The following is a 16,708-nucleotide window of genomic DNA, read 5'->3' on the forward strand; positions in this document are numbered from 1 at the left end:
CCTTGGTGCTCTAAGCAAACTGTGTACTCTGCAAACAGGGAGCAGAGTAACTGAAACCAAGCATATCGCAGGTCCAAATTCATGACATTCTTTAACAAAGGATGTCACAAATGATGTCAAAGCTAAGGTTATATTGTATTTAGAAATTTAAGATCATCAGGCAAATAATTCTGGGTATCATACTCATGGATTTCAGAATGGCCACAAGAGCTATTACAGTATATGTCACACCAATTCTAAATTATGTTTGTCTGTTTAAAAGGCATTTGCACAATGGAACATGGGACAAAGCAATTTTGTCCCCTAGTAGGGGAACAGATACAGTCTTGGAAACCTAACTGGTTTTAACTTGTTAACATAACATCTCACCACTCTATTAAGGGACTGTATAAAACATTTAGCCAGATCAGTTTTAGGTGTCTTGGTTTTCATTTAGAATGACATTATCACAGATTTATCTCTCATTAGATGTTTTATTGGACCAATATTGTACCATTGTTAACACTCTGATATTTCAACTCTACAAAGTCTTGTTAACAGATAAAAAACATATTACAATAAGGCTGACAGTGGACACAATGCCAATCTTGGTTACATGCATTTGAAGCAAATTCTACAAATTCAAACAGAAGTGCTAATGGGGTCTTAAGATCTAAAAGATAAATTGATTAAATAACTATGATATCTTATTTCATTTCAGAGAGGAATTTTTTTTTCTCTCTAAAAGAGTTCAGAGACCGTTCAATCTCCTCTTTTAATTGATCTGTAAACATTGTTACACAACAACTAACTTAAGTGCATTTTTCTGTCATCAGAAATCTCAGTGTTACTCTCAGAGTAATCATACAATCAGTCGGATTCAAATTCAGTTTGTATAAAAGATAAAAACATCTAAAACAAATATTAAGTATTTTCAACAGCCGGGAAACAGAACATCTGAACTAAATTATGCTTTTGAAATTCTAGAAAATGTAAGCGTCAAAATGATCATTTCCCTTTTTTATATATAAATTAATCCCAGTATCTGCCTCATTAAATCTGTAGTTGATAACTCAACTATCCAGCACCAAAAACAGGAAAATAATAAGTATTGCTATAGTCTTGAAGTTGGGTTTAGTGAAAGCCATCAAATCACTTTTAAAATGATTAAAAAACTACAAATAAAAAAATCCAGTTGACTCAAAAGCAAAGCATTCAGGAACTTTTCAACAGTCTCAACAGTGGTTATACAAAATAAACAAACATTTATCATAAAAGTGAAAGTTAAAGACTACTATAAAAGCATCATCAACATTGGTGACGTTAAAAGTCAAATTAAGCCAAACATTTTTCCATTTTTAGAACTTTAAAATTGCAAATGGCTAGAAATGGCATTGTTGTTAAGATGCTTTTAAAACCATTAGCTCAAAGCTAATGCCTAATTCACATTACTAAAGGTGTTTGACACATTAATAAAGTCTATCGGTTTCACTATCAAATTATCTCTTCAATAAGGCCCAGTCAATTAGAATAGAAGAATACAAACTGTTCTGCTGATCATGTACTTGGACCACAAAAGCATGAGCTTAACTTAGGTTAAATGGCAGAAGTGTTTTATATATATATATATATATATATATATATATATATATATATATATATATATATATATTAGTCATCCAATTTCATTGCTAAGGAGCTCTAATATTTTCAGAATCAATTTCAATGCAACTTTTTCTTTCCAGCTTATTTTTATAGGCACAAATATTTACTAGCAGCTTATGAATAGTGAGTTCACAAGACCTCTCCCTTAAAATTGAATAGACATACTGTAAGTAACAGATGACTGGCTGAGTAGACATTCAGATATAAACACTAAATTGATAAAAGTAATACTAAAAAAATCAGTACTGAAAATGAAGTAATGACCTGTATTATGCCTCTCTACTTGATACTTAATTACAACAAATCAGAGCAACGGAAAGCATTATACGGCTTCAGTTGGATTATGGTTTTGTGTAAAATGGATCAAATTCAGGGGGTCAATGGTATGTTGGGATTGCCAAGATCTTAAAAACTAGGACCAAGGATGAAGTAAATTAAGGTTTATGTCATTTAAAATCTCTTGCAATGTGTTATTAACATCAGTGTCTGTAGAGGGTGCTTCACCAAGGTCATCCTCGACACTCTCTGGAAAGTTTTGTTGGAGGCATGATGGTGAAATGTGGGGAGAGGTTACAGGAAATGTATTTGGAAAAGAGCTCTCGCCATCGATGTCCAAAATACTGTTAAGAAAATCAGCATCAGTGGTAGAGCTGGAGATCATTGGAGACTTCTCGGACCCTTTGAGCAACACATCATCATCACCCGCATCAGAAGAGGAAGGAGGGTCTTTTAAACATGAAGGAGATGAGAAAGCAAAAGAGAGAAGTTATTAACTCAATAGCTGCATTACAATAATAATGACTTCATGTATTTCTGATGCTGATTAGCATCATTTTTTAAAATAAAGGTTCCTAAAGGAGGTTTTCACAGCCCTGCCATAGAAGAACAAATTTTAGATCCCGAAAGTGCCTTTCAATAAAGAACCTTTTTTTTTTCTTCTTCTTCATAGAGTGAAGAAAATCTTCATATATTTATTTTTTTACTATAAAAACCTTTTGTGTGATGGAAAGGTCCAATGGATGTAAAAGGTTCTTTATGGAACCATAAATGGCAAAAAAAAAAAAAAAAATCTTTTTTCTTATTACTGTTGGGTCAGTTTAGAGATGCACAATATATCGGTACCAGGTAATTAGTCAATTTTAGAATTTTATTACTTTTTTGCATTATTTCTTTTTTTTTTTTTGCATTTTTGAGATGGATATTTTGTAAATGTTATCTTTAGCAAACCTCAAAATGGATATCCATTTATCATACTGTACATCATAATATAACATATCATAAATCATAGTTATTCATTTATGTAAAAAAAAAAGCTATTTCAGCTATTTAGCAGATAAAAATAAAATCAGTTGCAAAAATATTAGGTAATTGATATTGGTGCATCCCTAAATTGTGGCATGCAACATGCCAAAAAAACAAAACAAACAAATGTAAATGTCAAAATATTCATTTTTCATACTGTACATTATAATACAATCATTTAAAACAACTCAGTGTAGTTTTTTTATGTAATTTCTTTTAAACAAAAGGGCACAGGATTTCAATATCGGCTATATCATCATTTTATCTATACTGGAGCATCCCTACATTTTCCATGTGCATGTAGCATGCAAGCTCAAGCTTCCATAAACATTTTTCAGTCAGTGTTACCAGAATGGTTAGGTTTGTGTTATTGAAATACAGAAACACTACAGTCACCACCCACCACACAAACAGAAGGTCACTTTCACACAAACAGAAGGTGACTTTGCACACAGTGAATCAAATGCACTTGGGTAGGGAAAGAAAGGAAGAGTCTAAACAAGATGAAGTTGACTGAGCCTCTGAATGAAAGAGAAGCATCCATAAAGGTAACATCTGTATTCATCAGAAAGCCTTTTGCAACCAAGACACATTTGGTGATTATCCAGCGAATGAGAAGAGGGTTAGGGTTGAGCTGATTGGATTTGGAAGGGCCGTGAAGACGAGTCTCACCTCTGTCCTGTGTGCACAGGTCAGACTCTGGTCCCTCTCTGATGCCAGAACAGCCATTCCTGCAGCAACAAAGCCCAGATCACTCCAGTAAACAGCAGAACAGCCCTCTCAGTGTCTACTCATTCCAGAGTCTTAGGGCCCTATTTTAATTATCTAATTGCAAAGTGTAAAGCGCAGGTGCACTCAGGGCGTGTCCAAATACACTTTTGCTATTTTAATGACAAAAACAGTTGGCGTGCCCGGGCGCATGGTCTAAATGGGTTGTCCCTATTCTCTTAATGAGTAATGGGTGTTTTTTGGGCGTAACGTGTAATAAACCAATCAGAGTCTCATCTTCCATTCCCTTTAAGAGCCAGTTGCACTCGTGCCATGACAGATTTGCTATTTACACGGCAGAATTTGGCAAGCGCAAAGACAGGACATGTCTCCGAGATGAAACAGAGCTGCTCGTGTGCGAGCAAATAGCCTAATTCTGATAAATGCGATGACATGTAGGCATTGTACAGGTCTCTTCTCAAAAAATTTGCATATTGTGATAAAAGTTCATTATTTTCCATCATGTAATGATAAAAATTAAACATTCATATATTTTAGATTCATTGCACAACAACTGAAATATTTCAGGTCTTTTATTGTTTTAATACTGATGATTTTGGCATACAGCTCATGAAAACCCAAAATTCCTATCTCAAAAAATTAGCATATTTCATCCGACCAATAAAAGAAAAGTGTTTAATACATAAAAAGTCAACCTTCAAATAATTATGTTCAGTTATGCACTTAAAAATTGGTCGGGAATCCTTTTGCAGAAATGACTGCTTCAGTGTGGCATGACATGGAGGCAATCAGCCCGTGGCACTGCTGAAGTGGTATGGAGGCCCAGGATGCTTCGATAGCGGCCTTTAGCTCATCCAGAGTGTTGGGTCTTGCATCTCTCAACTTTCAAAATATCCCACAGATTCTCTATGGGGTTCAGGTCAGGAGAGTTGGCAGGCCAATTGAGCACAGTAATACCATGGTCAGTAGACCATTTACCAGTGGTTTTGGCACTGTGAGCAGGTGCCAGGTCGTGCTGAAAAACGAAATCTTCATCTCCATAAAGCTTTTCAGCAGATGGAAGCATGAAGTGCTCCAAAATCACCTGATAGCTAGCTGCATTGACCCTGCCCTTGATAAAACACAGTGGACCAACACCAGCAGCTGACATGGCACCCCAGTGCAGGTGCCTTGATACAGCACTCTGGGAACAGCTTATTCGTTCAGAAATTTATTTCTGTGTCTTACTCTCTCGCTTGAGGGTGTCAATGATGGCCTTCTGGACAGCAGTCAGGTCAGCAGTCTTACCCATGATTGCGGTTTTGAGTAATGGACCAGCCTGGGAGTTTTTAAAAGCCTCAGGAATCCTTTGCAGGTGTTTATAGAGTTAATTAGTTGATTCAGATGATTAGGTTAATAGCTCGTTTAGAGAACCTTTTCATGATATGCTAATTTTTTGAGATAGGAATTTGGGGTTTTCATGAGCTGTATGCTAAAATTATCAGTATTAAAACAATAAAAGACCTGAAATATTGCAGCTGGTGTGCAATGAATCAAAAATATATGAAAGTTTAATTTTTATCATGAACTTTTATCACAATATGCTAATTTTTTGAGAAGGAAAGTATGAGTATGAGTATGTGTGTGTGTGTGTATATATATATATACACACACACACACGTGTGTATATGTGTGTAAAATTTAAATTAGCCTACAAAAAAAAAAAAATCTTATGCAATGCAATCCTTTAATTTGTTAATATTTGGCATGTTTGTGTGCTGCTGTGCGTCCCTGTGTATAATAAGCAGCGTGTACGCTCTTTAAATAACAAAGAAAAAACATTGCGCCAGACTTTAGACCAGGTTTGAGTTGGTCTATAGCGCAGTCTATTTTCAGCTCCTTAAAATAGCAATATGCCAGCAATGCGCCTGAACAAACCTCTTTTTTAGACCATCACGCCCATGGGCGGAAAAATGAGCGCAAATGCATTTGCTAATTAAATGACGTGGCACTGGACGGGAAAATGTGAACGGCGTCGGACTGAAACTAGCAAACAGACTTGGGTGTATGATAGGGCCCTTACAGTCTGTTCGCTCCTGAACTCACAACAACACAGGGATGGTGTACTTCTCTTCAAATAATATTGTGGTAACATCTTGAATGCTGTAATCTTACAATGTGAACCTCACATCATTAAATGGTAACTTCTAGCAATAACCTGTAGAACTTATACACAGGCAGCAATAAAAAGTATGGCAAAGTACATCTCGTTTCTAAGGCCAAGATATAATTCATTTATCTGTTTCCACTCCTTAACAAACATCAGCAGGCTGTGCTGAGGATGAAAATTATGCTTGCATGTATGCAAGACTAAATTTGCTGTAATGAAGCACTGAAATAGGTCTGGGTGATACATTCAGCTCACAATAAATTAGATGGTGATAAAACAAAACAATATCATGAATAGTTTAGTAAAGCGCTTATTTTTTTTTTGTAAATAAGGTCACTATTTCTTCACAAGTATTCAAATATGAGAGCATAATAATAATGCCTATGGATTAAAACACACATCAACCCGATCACTTTATTTAGCGTGTTTGTTTTTTATTTACTGTTAACACGACATTCAGATTCATTAATCAGGATGAATTCAGTCTGATTGAAACAAAAGTTGTGCATTTAAAGAAAGGTTAAAATACCAAATAGTCAAAACCAGACCAGAGATAGCACTGTCATAAATGTTACATAATCATGCAAACACTCAACACACAAATATAAACTAATAAACAAATACAGACTTACTCATTAGTGACAAAAACCAGTTTGGTTTTGAGATACTTCAGGTAAGGATTCTCCTCTGAAACAAAAACATCACAAGACAAAGAAAATGATTTTGTGTTGAACTAAATACAGCAGAAACGATTTAGTACCTAGCTCAAACTAATTTATATATATATATATATATATATATATATATATATATATATATATATATATATATATATATATATATATTATATATATATACACACACACACTAAATTTAAAAAAAGAAAGAAATCAAAGCTCTAATATGTTGATTAGGGTTGTCAAAAAATGGTCAAAGTGTAATATTTATACACAGATTTGTCAAATGTTGTAAAAAAAACAATTATAAATGTTGAAATTGTAAAATTTTAAGTAGTAAAGCCTGAAATTGACCAAATTCTAGACTCACCTTCAGTCTTTTCACTGTAGTATTTGCCGAAAGCCTGGTCTTTGGGAGTGTTCGGGTAAAGGTAACACAGTGGGTTAACTGGAATATTTTCTGCTTCCATGATTCGAAAGTTGCAGAGGATATCAGGTAGAGCAATCTGCTTTAGGTCAGTACTGGTGAATGGTTTCACTGTTTGCACACTCGAAGACCCTAAAAAAAAAGCATCGTATATTCAGACATTTTGCAGGACCCTAAGTGGCCAAATATTTAACTATGTATATATATTTTTTTTTTCATGTATCTTTAATGACATGGTTTACCATCATTAGCGTACTGCACCCAGCTGAACGTGATTCCTCCGTCTTTGATGCTTTCGCTAAAACGCAACAGGAAAGTGCCGTTCTGCTTCTTCTTTAATAAAAGTCTTTCCTTCCCCTTGCTGACAAAACCCATTATAGACCTATAAAACAAACAAACTTAGGTTGGAAATGAAGATCTATCCATATATCGATCTATCTATCGATGGCATCCATACCCATCACTCCACAGGTCTGACAGGTAGAGTTTAACCAGGTTTAGAATGCCATCCAGCCACACCCACAGGGTGAAGTTTGTATCAGGGAGGTTCTCCTTAAAAAAAAAAATCACACACAGACAACCATGAGAAAACAAAACACTCATACATTAGCATCAGGCATTTTACAAAGACCTATAAACTGTGTTTAATTGTTTATACCTTACTGAACTTGGTCCAGGATATCGTACAGTTTTCATAGCTTTGTTGTTTACCTGTTTATAAGAAATATTACATTATTAACATATTCAAGATAACTTTATGACCTTTATATTTTATGATCTATTAATAAATGAAAGGTGTGGCATGTACATACCAAAGAGCTTGATGGCAAGGGTCTCCAACTGGTCATTGTCTAGACCACGTTTCCCACAGGAGAGAAACTGCCAATTTAGCATTTCCCCAAACTGTGGCCAAGTGGCTGCAGGAGAGCTTTCAAAGAACTTGACGTTCTAGATGCACACACATAAAAGTTATTAACAGTTATTTTAGTGATGCAAATATGAATAAAAACAGCTTTTCATGAGCCAAAAGTAACTCCTGCTCCTGACCTCGGGATCTGGGCAGAGCATGTTGAACCACAGAACAGACGCCCAAGCGCTCTGCTGCTGACTGGAGTTTGAAATCACCACAACAGGAAGAGAAGAGATCTGAGATGGAAAAAGGAAGCATGCTCATAAAAGCTGGACTGGGAAATCTATGGAAGTTTACTGAGAAGAATGTTTTCAATGAGGAAAATATGTCTCACCTCCAAAGGGACAGACAGGCCTTGATAATCAAACTGGGTCTGAAGAGTTATTCTGTGCAGCTCTTCAGTAACACTCAATGAGAGCTGCATAAAACACACAACAGGATTTACAAACAGAACTCTACTTATCGCTTTGTCTCCTATTCTGATCATTTTAAATACAGTTTTGCACAACTCTTTCAGTTTTGTGACTCTTTTGCACTTTCACACTTGGCTCTTTTGGAGTGCTTGTTTCATAAACCTGTTGTGGTTTGTGATTTTCATAAGAACATTTTGGGTAGGTTTTGAAACGTTTACTTGTGAGGGCAAACCAACCCAAGGAGAATTAAGTGCATTGTAACAATTGAAGCCTGTCCTGGAACAAACCAAATAATCTACACATGTGGAAACACTCTTAATCTGTATTGCCTCTGGTACTGGGTTTATACATGTTACATGCAGCAATGTATTTACTAGCATTTATAGTTCATCCTTCGAACCTTTAGAAAACTCACATCATTGATTCCTTTTCCTCCACCACCAACTTTCTGGTCTTTTAAACTCTGTGAAAAAGCACACATAGACAATGCTTAAGCTTTTTATTATCGTTTTATCATAATGACCAAAATCTGGTTAAAAATTTAAAACAATCCAATACCAAATAATCAGATGTTATTGTGCCAATGCTTAATGTCAAATGAACAAAATATGAAAAAGGTTTTAGTATGTAGTAATGACATGTTACTTTTTATTCATTCAAATGCACACTGGAAGAACTCACCAAATGTCTGAAATCAGCAACCATGCCCCCATTCATACTCTCAGCCATGTTAAGGGCTTTACTCAAGGTACCCAGCACATTAAATTTCCGAAACCTACCATATAAACAGATTTAACATGTTATTTAAAATCAAAGTCAAGGATTTGCAGAGTGGAGCGATGGGAAAGTGTGTATGGAAACACTCACCCTTTCAGTTGTGAAGTTGCACTAAAAATAAAAACAAAAGGAAGAGAAGACCATTAGAATTCATAGTTCTAATCTTTTTTAAAACCATATCAAAAATCAAACCACATATATCTAACAAGAATGACTCCCAGATTCTGTAGTCTAAGAAAGACAAATCATACCATTTGAGGAAAGAAAGACGGTGATCTTACTTGTTAACAGAAACAGACACCTTCATAACATGGTTGAGTTCAGGAACTTTATATAACAATCTGCAGAGAGGAGAGTTATTGTCCTTTTAGGTCTGAGGGAAAACTTTTTTTTTTCTCCATCTCAACTCGAACTAAACTTTCACAAATATTTCCAAGTACAGGACAATACACTAAAATGAATTTACATATTCTCAATGTTTGAAAGTATATACCCTAGTCACAAGCAATATATGTAAACAAAGAATCTATAATGATCATTACTATTGTTATTAGGAGCAATACTGATTTTCACTGTATCACAGGTGGCAAGTAATGTGCAGTATAATGTTAGAGCCTGACCTGACTTTGACTGAGAACTGAACATTTGTGCGCAGCAACAGGAGGCCTCGACCTTGCGGCATGGATGGCTGATTCTCTACAACAAATGAGCTAAAAACACACAAACAAATAATGAAGCACATAAGCATGAAGACAGAGACGTGCATGTTTTGTTGTGTACATGTTTGAGTGTACCTCTTTATTAGTTGGGTCAATAGTGTCTCCAATCTACTCTTTAAAGGGGGTTTTCGGACCGGGATGGGGTCATTTTCGTAGGTCATCTTCCCTACCAGCTCATCAAGCTTCTGTAAGAACATCTGCAGCTGGAACATGCACTCTATAATTTGAGTGAACCTGCCGAAGACCATAAACATCTTAAAAGTAGTTCTGAATGGTGTTTGTGCAGATCATCGCTAAGAGAAATTCATGAGCGGTTACCATTTCTCTAAGTGTTCCAGACTTGTATTTTCAGGAGCACCAATGCAGGACTTCTGTTGTCTCCGCTTCCACTCCACCAGTTCCTCATCTATGATTGCTGAGCGTAGAACATCAGCAGCGTCCAACATAGCCGAGATATCAGACAGGAAGTTCTGAGACAATGACACAAGAACGGCATGGTTTATAAATATATATATATACATATATATATTATGTTTTAGGTTTCTTTTGAGTTAGTTTCTCTGGCAACCTAATTTCAAAAGTTTAGTTAACAATAATAATCCGGAATAGAATAGACATGCACACACAATTTGCCTACCCTTCTGCAGTTATCAAGTGTATTGAGCATCTTCTGAAGCCCTTCTAATTGCTTTTTCTTCTCTTCTTCAGTGCAAACTAAAGACACATTAAATATACACACATATTAACACCACCATATATAGAGAAATCAAAGACAGTGTGTTTAGTGTGCAGCCTCACAGTCCATTAGGTGCGTCTGATATTTAAAATCAAACTCATCCTGCTGCTCCTCCAGACACCTTACGCTGTGCTCCATCACCTGTTAAAAGAAACAATGAATCATGCTCTTGAACAAACACGCACACCCACACACACATACCTGTATAAGTGTATACTCACAGACACACACCTCTACTTTGGTCTTAAGGTCTTTTAACCTATTTTCTACTTGTCTCTGGCTCTCCAACTCCATTGCAGCTGGCTGAACCTGCAACATCTGCACCTGAAACATTGAGAGAGAGAATCAGAAGTGACTGATGATGATGCTGATAATGAGAATAATAATAATAATGATACTTTAAGTCACTAACTTGCTGTGCAAGCTCTGCATCATTCAAGATCCCTTTCTCCTTCACCAGGAACCAGTTGATAATAGTAGCAAGAGTATAGGGTTCCTCTTGGTATTTCTGCGTACAAGCAAATGTAACCCATCAGCCCATAGCTGTCAAAAATGAATGCTCTACAATCAAAAACTATTACCAAAAAGATATTTTTCCAGCTGATGAATAAAATAATAGTTGACATATAAAGCATAATCATGTTCACAGTGCACTTGGAAATAAAAAGAACAATACTGTCAGTTGGTTTGGATGGCAACATATTTGAGGCTATAGTTAATGTTCTTGGTGTGAACAGGCCTTTAGTCTACCAGTATAGTTTTTATTTGGCAATTTTAGAGCCTCACAAATCCAAAGAGGGCATCAGGCATGATGGTTTTGGCAACAGATGTACACTTACCTGAAAGTTTTGTTTGTAGCGTCTGAAATTACGCTGCAGTAGAAAACTCTCTCTCTCGTGCGCAAAACGACTGAACTGGTTGTCCAGATTCTCTAAAAGCACCTGAAACAGGAATGCAGCTTGGGAAGAGTCCCGAGAAGCACGTTCCCTGCAACACACAAGGACAGAAACTTTACTTGTTTCGCCTGGTTGATACTCCTTGCTGCAGCTGTGTGCTTCTCCCTATCCATGGTTATTAATACCTTCTAGGATACTGAATTATAAGAATCAATCTACAGGTTTTAGCTCTTGCTCACATAGGGAATGCACTCACCAGTCCTGGCCCTCGATCCAGTGTGCCAAGTAATGTCTCACATCCATTGGGAATTCATCTCCATTGTACAGATCAAAAGCCCTCTGTGAATACACTGTATCCAGCTGCTGCAATCGCTCCCACTGTGTCATTCTACAAAATAATTACAATAATAAACATTTCATGTTTGCCGAAAGATCAAGGACTAGTCAGCACTGGACCAGTCCTGCCACTACTTTGCAAGTCAAATGTCAGAAAGGAATCACTGTTCCAGTGGTTATTTTTAAAAACAAGCCATGGAGAGAAAACAATTAAACCAGATTTGTTTGGAGTTGAAGAGCAGAATAATAACGTATGGCATGACTCTTCAACCTGACATTTTTGTGCAAATGGACTGGCATATTGAGTCAACAAGAAATTTTCTTGTATGAAAAGCACAATAGAGATTCTTAAAAAATATATATATTTAGACACTTAAATCATTTATAATGTTTCAAAAGACTCACAATTCAAAAAACAAACAAAAAAAATTATATATTATATATATATATATATATATATATATATATATATATATATATATATATTTACTTTCTATTAACCAAAGAATCCTGAAAAAAACTTTACTATTTTTTTTTTTTACAATATTACAGTTTTACTGTACTTCCACAGTAGTCCATTTCCACGGTCATCATTTCCATCATATGATGTTATCAGACAAAACACGTAATTTGAGATCTGTTTGAAATTGTGTCAAAATGTCCATGCTAAAAATGACAGAAGACATATTAAAGTATTAACAAATTAAACTAACTAATGGGAGTAAAAAACGTGTTTTTGAAGACCGTTTAAATTTGGGCCAAAGGTGCCCAGGACTGAAACACATGCTTATGTTACACGCTCTCTGTCCTCACGTGACACAGTTCCTTCACACTGCCCTCAAACAACAAACGGAAATACTGACTCAAGAACCGCGTTTCTAACCAACCATGAGGACAAAACGTGACACCACGGTCATAATAAAGACTACTAAATAATAAAGTTATAGACTACTAATATACAGTAATCGTACACTAATCCAATGCATTTGACAGCATATGACTGATGATGACGACTAAATAGCCATTCCATGATGAATAACTGTCATCTTAGCGCCTTAGCGTATAGTAAAATATCAATAACTTACCTGAAACAGCCGTCTGCCCGTTTGAAGAACTTATCGTCAAACCTCAGTTTGAAAAGTGTTTTCTCCAGACATACAAGAAAGACAACAACAGTCCTGAACTGAACATCAGCTGACTAGAAACACATGACTAGCACTTCTCAGGAAACCGTCGGCTCTTCACTAAACCCCCCTCTGCTGTGCTTTTCTTCTAGCGCATTGTTCTTTTCCTCACCTACTTAATTATTAAATCCCACCCATCTTGTTACGTAGAGAACCTTCGCGTCAGTTCATTGGCGCAGAAGGGCACACTTGACAACCATATTTGGTAGAAGCTTCCGTCAATCAAACTCAGAGCGGAGGGGTGTTGATAGAACATCGGTAGAAATGAAACCCTCAAGCTCTCACGTTCCAAGAAATGAGGAAGTGAAAGTCAATGGATGGATGTACAGAAATGCCATACGATCTCAAAGCATTTTATTTATTTTACACTATCCATATATAAAATACGATTATACATTTAAAAAAAAGGAGTTTACAAACTGAGTAGAAACATTTCTATTTGATTTTACGTGCAACTGTTATACATTAACTACATATTCATATTCAAATAACTCTCATGACACGTAATTCTGGTTTTATGCTCTATCATTTCTGTTTATCTTGTATTCTACTAGTAGTGCTCTGTTCCTCCCAACGATATAATAACTTAAATATTTTCCATGATTGACGCAAGTCAAAGTCTCAGCTGAAGCTGGAGAACTGCTATATTGAGTAGGTTATAAGTGGCTACTGGTCATTCCTGTTATGTACTACCTTTTGAAGTCTGTAACTAATTCAAGGGATAGTTCACCCAAAAATATATATTTTTTGTCATTAATTCACCCTCATGTCATTCACCCAAAACATTTTTTTGTCATTAATTCACCCTCATGTCGTTCCAAACCCATAAGACCTTCATTCTTCTTCAGAACACAAATTAAGATATTTTTGATGAAATCTGAGAGCTTTCTGAACCAAACAGCAATGGAACTACAACGTTCTAGACCCAGAAAATTATTCTCGTAGCTTCATAAAATTAAGGTTAAACCACATCACATGGACTATTTTAACGATGTCCTTACTTTCTGTGCGCAAGCTCAGGGACTTATGACAAATACATTGAACATATTTCATAAAAAGGAAGTCCTTTGAAATATTGATTGTATTATGTATTGTATTACAATAGTATAATATATATAAATCATACAGAGTTCTTTAACTTTCTATATCAATTTCTAAAAAAGTAGAATGTTGAATGGAAAAATGCTAAAATTAGCTCAAGTCTGTGTTGTTATTTTTTTTTTCCCACCAGAAATTAGGTCACTTCGTTCTAATGTCATTAAATACCTTTTGGTTATTAAGGTATTTATAACTGAATGGGAACATATTTATTATGAATGAACATATAGACAAATAGAGTGATCTAAACATTATTTAATACAGTTGGAAAAATCCTTGAGGCCCTGGAGCAATGCAACTGTTGTTCTTGACTCTCTTCATCGGTTTCTCCTTGGTCTTTTATTGGACAGCGATAGTTCTGTCCTCCCAGCTGTTCTGGTTCATTACAAGGTCAGCTTCCTCTTTCATGCTGTTCAGCAGATATTTAATCCCTGCCTTCACACCTGTTTTTAACTCCAGCCCCCAACGCTTAACCGGCAACTCCTGCGGTTCCACCCGTTACAGCCATGACTGCGTCTGTGCCCAGATCCACAGTGCTGAAGATGGCTCTCTCTTTTGCAGTGTCATAGCAGCTAACCGAAGCATAGTAAACGGCTGTTCCCAGATTATACAGTGTGGAGACTGCCAGAATCCACTCCACTACTGTATACACTTGCTCCTCTTTTTTAACTACACATTCATGCTGAGGGTCTTCATATTTGTGCCAACGTACAGATCTCACCTTGCAAGTTTGAATCCAGCTCTCAGAGTTAGATGAAGGCACTATGCGGCTTCCAGGCCTCGAGATAACACGAATCACCATCCTGGGTCACACCTGCACACTGGAATCCCAAGCTTCCACAAGCCTGCTGTGCTTCCTCAAGACACAATTGCTTGCTCTGTTCTGCAGCCTGCCCGAGAAACCGAGTACCTTTCACCCTCACCCAGCCATTGCATTGCCCCCTATTCCTAACTTTACTCTCATCTTTCTCACCCACCTCAGCTAGCTGATGAATGTTAAATATAACAGCCTGTAAATGGCGCTGTGACTCAGAGTTCAGCATGAGATGAAGGAGTTTTGAATCCATTGGTAAAGCTGTGATGAACCATGTGTGATGAATCCCTCTCTTTACCTCTCTTAATCAGTACCAGTATGTCCTATAAAAATGTATGTGTATCATTTTGCCCCAACACCACATATAGTTGCATTACCAACACTTGGGCTTCAAACAGACATCCTGCTGACACCTGCACTGGCACCATTGCCAACCCTAATAGCTCTTGAGAGAAACCCTGCTGAGAGGCTGAGAGTTACAAGACCAATTGATGGGCAGCAGAAAGATCTCCAACCACTTGTGATTTTTTTATCTTCTTGAAATATTTCTGAAGTGACTGAAGGCCTCAGTTTGCTTTGAGGGAGTGGAGCTCTGCCAAATATCACATTGGAAAGTAAGAGCTGGATGAGAAGTAACCATTTGAGTTTTGAGTTCCTTTTAGCCATGTTGAACTATGGAGACCTGCAACATCAAGCAAATCATGGTTTCTGAATTTAAAAAAGGAGAAGCTGAATGTGTTGAAGGAACCGTCCACCCCAAATTGAAAGTTTTGTCATCATTTTTTCATCCCCATGTCATTCTCATGTATGTATTTTTTTCTTCTGTGGAACACAAAATGTGATATTTTGATGGTATTATATTTTATGTTGGTAACTAAACAGTGTCAGGTCCCACTGACTTAGATTTTGTCCATACAATGGAAATCAATGGCACATGAAACTGTTTAGATAATAACATTCTTCTAAATATATTTGGAGTTCCAGAAGAAAGTTAGTCATGCAGGTTTGGAACAGCATGAGGGTGAGTAAATGAGGTTTCATTTTCATTTTTAGATAAACTGTCCCTTTTAATTGTGTATGTACTGTCCATGAAGCTGTTTATGTAAATGCTGTATCTGCACAAATATCTGCAGGAGAGATAACATTAAATATTTGTGTTTTTGTGTGCTTGTTGTTTTCAAAATGAAACTGGACAAAAAGAAGTAAGGAAGGAAAGAAGAAAAGAAAATAGATGAGCACATCTTTTTGTAAGACTCCTGCCTCTAAAAGTCTTTCCATGCTATTCTACATACTCTACACTTTCGGGCATATATTTAGCAAATTTTCAAGTTTTGAAATAAAATAATGTTAACTTTGCTTTGTTTTGCAAATGTATTATCTTTGTCTTGTTAGTTCAGTTATTTATATTTTATATTTTGTTTTTAAATGTTCTATCATAAGGTTCCATCATATAATTTTAAAACATGCAGTCTGTCAGTAATAAAAAAAAAGAAATACTAAATTACAATGTGTTCTGGGTGTTTTGTTTATTTACCCTCATCTCAGGGCCCCCTCGATTCCTCTAATCATTTCTATGCTAGGCGATTATGATACATCTATTATTAATTAAAGTAACACCAGGGCTTGATGGGATTTTTCTCTTTGGTCCGTTGTAGTGAATATGAAGGATATATTTGTTGGGCTGTTAGAAACACTGTGTCTAGTAAGTCTGTGATAGGAGATGTAAATAGCAAACGGGGTATAAAAATTGCATTAAATTGAGGTTAATTTATAAATAATTGTCTATATTTAGAGTATGTCACTACAGTCAAGCAAACCGATCTACCTCGTTTGTAACAGCTGAATTTTGCAGAGTGCAGAATGAGGGACAGACAGAATATTGCTGCGAATACACTGA

General features: G+C 36.2%; 2 protein-coding genes across 4 annotated transcripts; both read right to left on the reverse strand.

The window, feature by feature from the left end:
* Positions 1-453: 453 nt before the first annotated feature.
* On the reverse strand, positions 454-12,989 carry LOC128015726 (signal transducer and activator of transcription 1-alpha/beta). 3 transcript variants are annotated; one of them, XM_052599801.1, is made up of 24 exons: positions 12,801-12,989; positions 11,636-11,767; positions 11,323-11,470; positions 10,896-10,991; positions 10,715-10,807; positions 10,546-10,624; positions 10,385-10,461; positions 10,066-10,217; positions 9,823-9,981; positions 9,649-9,738; positions 9,310-9,369; positions 9,119-9,139; positions 8,933-9,026; positions 8,667-8,714; positions 8,173-8,256; positions 7,976-8,074; positions 7,741-7,876; positions 7,587-7,639; positions 7,386-7,480; positions 7,171-7,310; positions 6,872-7,060; positions 6,457-6,511; positions 3,619-3,677; positions 454-2,370 (listed from the first exon to the last, which is right to left on the reverse strand). In XM_052599801.1, the coding sequence occupies exons 2-24, from the start codon at positions 11,764-11,766 to the stop codon at positions 2,057-2,059; spliced, it is 2,472 nt and encodes an 823-aa protein (XP_052455761.1). In that variant the 5' UTR covers position 11,767; positions 12,801-12,989; the 3' UTR covers positions 454-2,056. The 3 variants fall into 3 exon arrangements, with proteins under 3 accessions (XP_052455761.1, XP_052455763.1, XP_052455762.1); XM_052599802.1 differs by lacking the exon at positions 3,619-3,677 and having other exon boundaries at positions 2,215-2,370; XM_052599803.1 differs by lacking the exons at positions 11,323-11,470; positions 11,636-11,767; positions 12,801-12,989 and having other exon boundaries at positions 10,705-10,807; positions 10,896-10,942.
* A 1,087-nt stretch (positions 12,990-14,076) lies between these two features.
* apof (apolipoprotein F) lies at positions 14,077-15,123 on the reverse strand. Its single transcript, XM_052599811.1, is given in 3 exon segments — positions 14,077-14,447; positions 14,449-14,803; positions 14,805-15,123. Coding segments are annotated over 3 exon segments (726 nt in total). The 5' UTR covers positions 15,065-15,123; the 3' UTR covers positions 14,077-14,336.
* Positions 15,124-16,708: the final 1,585 nt, after the last annotated feature.

This window comes from Carassius gibelio, chromosome A6 (genome assembly GCF_023724105.1).
Source record: "Carassius gibelio isolate Cgi1373 ecotype wild population from Czech Republic chromosome A6, carGib1.2-hapl.c, whole genome shotgun sequence".
Lineage (NCBI taxonomy): Eukaryota > Metazoa > Chordata > Actinopteri > Cypriniformes > Cyprinidae > Carassius > Carassius gibelio.